General features: G+C 45.4%; 1 protein-coding gene across 1 annotated transcript in view; it reads right to left on the bottom strand.

Annotated features, from left to right (window-relative positions):
- The window catches only part of STXBP5 (syntaxin binding protein 5), a gene marked incomplete in the record, with an annotated part of 197,039 nt that extends 194,193 nt beyond the window's left edge, over positions 1 to 2,846 (bottom strand). Inside the window, 1 exon segment of the mRNA XM_072409289.1 lies at positions 2,136 to 2,846. Coding sequence (XP_072265390.1) covers positions 2,136 to 2,270 — 135 coding nt within the window.
- Between the last annotated feature and the right edge of the window lie 975 nt (positions 2,847 to 3,821).

Here is a 3,821-nt window from a genome sequence, read left to right as displayed (position 1 = left end):
CTCTTCTCTCACTAATCACCAAATACGATTTTCAAGGTTCGTGTTTTGTTTCTGGACAATAATATTTGTTTCATGAATATAACTGAAGAGGGATATGATGTTTGTCTCAACATAATATTAGGCAGTGAGGTGTCAGTTACTGTATAAAATCCTCACTGTGGTTTAATCACAAACAAAGCAAAAAACAAACTTTATGCAGCCTAGACATTTTATTACCTTCTGGAGCAAGTGGCGCTTTGATATGCAAAACAAAACAACTGCAGAGTTTGTCTAGGTCAATAAAGAGATACAAGAGGTACAAGATGTTACAGATCAGCTCAGCTCTTAAGATCACCCACAACCTCAGCTATGTTTAGCAAAAGATTTCTTCTGCAAGTCATGCAAACCCCCTCACCCTGCACAGGAGTTCGTATCTAGGAGTTGTCCGTATGTCGGATGTCCTTAACTTGGGGACTACCTGTAATTTAATAAACAGCAAGTAATGGAGAAGCATTGTGTACTTGGGTACCCTCGGGGCCTTGGATTCTCTTGGGGGCCTGTCAGAAGTATAGCACTATTTTAAAAAGATTCATTAATGGCCTTAGATGGTGAAATCTGGGAAATGGTCAATACAATGGCTATTTACGTGTGTAGAATCAATGGTGAATTGGCCACGCAAATGTTTATATCATTAATTAAGGAATATTTAAACTAAAGAATACTTAAAACTAAAAGAAATACTTATACTAAAAGGAAACAAAAGTATGCCATTATATCCTATAGGAAGCTTTAGGGCCTATTCACTCTTGGCCATTTTTGCCAGAAACACTTTCCACTTAATTAATGGAAACTTATGTCAAAGCTTGTTACGGTGCATTTTAATGCCTGTTGCAATGCATGAAAACACACATGAGCATGAATTGGTGCATCTTACAACATGCGACGACTACGTTTAGATCAGTTCCATTTATCAGTAAGAACCCCATCAGCCAAAAGTGTACAACAGGCCCTTAGTGCAGTATAATTTCAGAAGGATTATATTCATACATCCAAATACTATGCTACACTAAGGAATCATTTTCAGTACCAAAAAATCTATAACCCAGCAAGAGCACTCAGGATAGAACTAGGCCACAAGTGTTTGTGATACGGAGTGCTAACCAAGATCACACAAGGATGTAAATAATCTAAAAAAATGTGGGCACCCTAATATTTTATGACTTCTGTACCAAAGGCCTATGATGACAAATTGATGTATATTTTTTTGTAAGTCAAATATTATAAATGCCATGAAGAAAAGTTGAATGAAGCTATAAAAAGATGAGAACCTAGCTGGCAGCTCCGGCTGGTGATCACGGCAAAAACATCCTAACACAATGAATAAAATAATATGTGGCTGTAACAAGTTATTGGTTTGGGCCTTTGGCAGGGAAGAGGTTGTCATCACAAGACGGTGCAAAGGAGCGAACCTTGATGGACATTATTGCTATGAGAATGGGGAAATTGACAAGAGGAGGAGAGAGCCAGGGAGGAATTGACTAGGTGGGGGGAGCCTGAGCTCAGCAAACACAACCCAAAAAGAATTACAAATGGTGCAGAGCTTTCCCAGATGCCCTTCAAGCCACACGAGGACAAGATGATCGAACATGGCTAAATAAATGGAATCAAAACCTGTATGAATATTGGAAAATGGATGTGAGATCTGAACACTCATACATCATGTATAAACACAAACACACATATATAACAAATACTCATTCAAAATGTAGACAGATCTTTTGGATCAATAGTCAGCATGATCCGTAACCTAAAATACGGTGATCACGGTATACATGGTATGGTTTGTATCATTAGTAAGCCATCCTGGCATATAATAGAAGCTGGTAAATCTGCACATTCATGGGGTGGCCTATGTCTAGTCCCCTACACAGCACGACCAAGGCTTCCTACATAGGATGGGATGGACCCAGGTGTATACGCATTCTTCGACGGACGGTTTGGCCACATCACAATCTTGTTCTATGCCTACACGTAGGAGATCGGTGCCAAGTATGCGTGTGGTTGCATGCAGAGAGATGTTACAGATATACACATGGGGGAGGGCTTATTGCAGATGATGACAATGCTAGTAATAAATAGTACTCATCCCAATTCACCTTGCAGAGCTGGAAGTGCTCGGACTGGAGGGTCTCTGGGATGTCCACCTCCCTGATTCCAGGCTGGGATGAAGATGATGAAGAGGAAGAGGATACGGCTGTCAGGCCATCCAGCACCTTTTTAAATCTCCTCATGGTCACCCTTCCCTTCTCTGCCTCTTCTTCCACCACCACCACCACCACCTCCTCCAGAACCCACTCTCCTCTCACCCCCCACCTTTCCTCCTCCCTTCTTTTTTTCCCCCTTTTCTATGGCTGATGGGCACCCCACACACAGGAGGGTCCTGGCCCCTGGGGCTGGGGGAGGAGGAGTAGGAGGGAGGCTGCTGCTTCTGCAGGTGATCTGTGCTGGAGAGGAGGGACAGCTCCTGATACAAAGCAGCTGAAACAGATGAGGAAATCTCTTGCTGTGTTCACTGCTGATCTCCAGATGAGGATTCGCTCAGCCGGGCAGAGATACAAAAAGGAGGATGAATCACAGGGAGATCAATCCAGTGACAGTCGTGCTCACAGCATGGGTCCAATGGCAGGGGAGTTGTTGTGTTGGAGGGGACATGCAGGTGTCCCTCGTTCCCCAGGCTGAGAGGGTGAATGTAGCAGGCTGGCTGTGTATAGGAGGACGCCTGTCTGTTGCCTGTGCTGCACTGGAAGCGACAGCAGCCTGCCACAAGCTGCTCTTCCCTCCCCTTCCTTCCTCTGTCTTCTCCGTCTATACCCCTCCCCTTCCCTCGCTGTCACATTTTCCTGTTCCTCAGCCCTCTCTTCCTGTGTACAATGTCCCCGTCCAGTGTTCCTATATTCACCCACTAAATGGCATACTTCCTGCTGTACACTGCACAGACACCATGCCATGTCAGATACTATTACAAGCTTACATGGCAGCCTTTTAGGAGTACAAGGAAGCTTTCCCGCCCCCTCCTCAACCCAACAACCGTCTTCCTGTCAGTACAGCCGGGGAGCTAGGTGTCAGGTGTGTCTAGTAAGGAATACAAGCAGCCAGGTGTATATAGGTGAATATAACCTGCACCTGGCTACTTGTACCCTTTAGATTCCTAGCTGGACTGGGCACCTGGCTGCCCTAATGGACAAGGTACACATACAACCAGGTGCATGGTCCACCCAGTAAGGGACACAAGCAGCCAGGTGCATGTTATATACATTAAAAGCAGGACATGCACCTGTCTGCTTGTGTCCTTTACTGGATAAACCCCTCACCTAGCTCTCTAGTTGGGTGGACTGCACCTGGTGGCAGCCAGGTGCACAATCTATCCAAATAGTGAGCTAGGTTTGAGGCCTATATATAAAGGCACATCCATCAAGAGCAGAACATGCACCTGGTTGCTTGTGTCTCTTACTGGATTGCCCATGCACCTGGCTGCTTTTGTCCCTTGCTGTCCATCAAGATAGTCTTGCTGCATGTTTCCCTTGCAGGGCAGCCAGGTACATGATCCATCAAACTAGGAAGATAAGTGCAGGGTCTACCCAGTAAGGGATACAAGCAACCAGGTTTGCATTCCGCACTTGATATACATAATTTGAACCTGACACCTTCTGTCCTTTACTAAATGGCCTCATCCCCCCCCCCCCCCCCCCATGCACCTGGCTTCCTTACAAGGGACACATGCAGCACGGTGCACTTTCTGCCTAACAATGCAGCAGTCTGCAAAGTCACTCCAGCAAGGGAGC

Source organism: Pyxicephalus adspersus, chromosome 4, assembly GCF_032062135.1.
Source record: "Pyxicephalus adspersus chromosome 4, UCB_Pads_2.0, whole genome shotgun sequence".
Lineage (NCBI taxonomy): Eukaryota > Metazoa > Chordata > Amphibia > Anura > Pyxicephalidae > Pyxicephalus > Pyxicephalus adspersus.
Note: the sequence above shows the minus strand (reverse complement) of the source record. Positions and strands in the feature narration are given on the sequence as shown.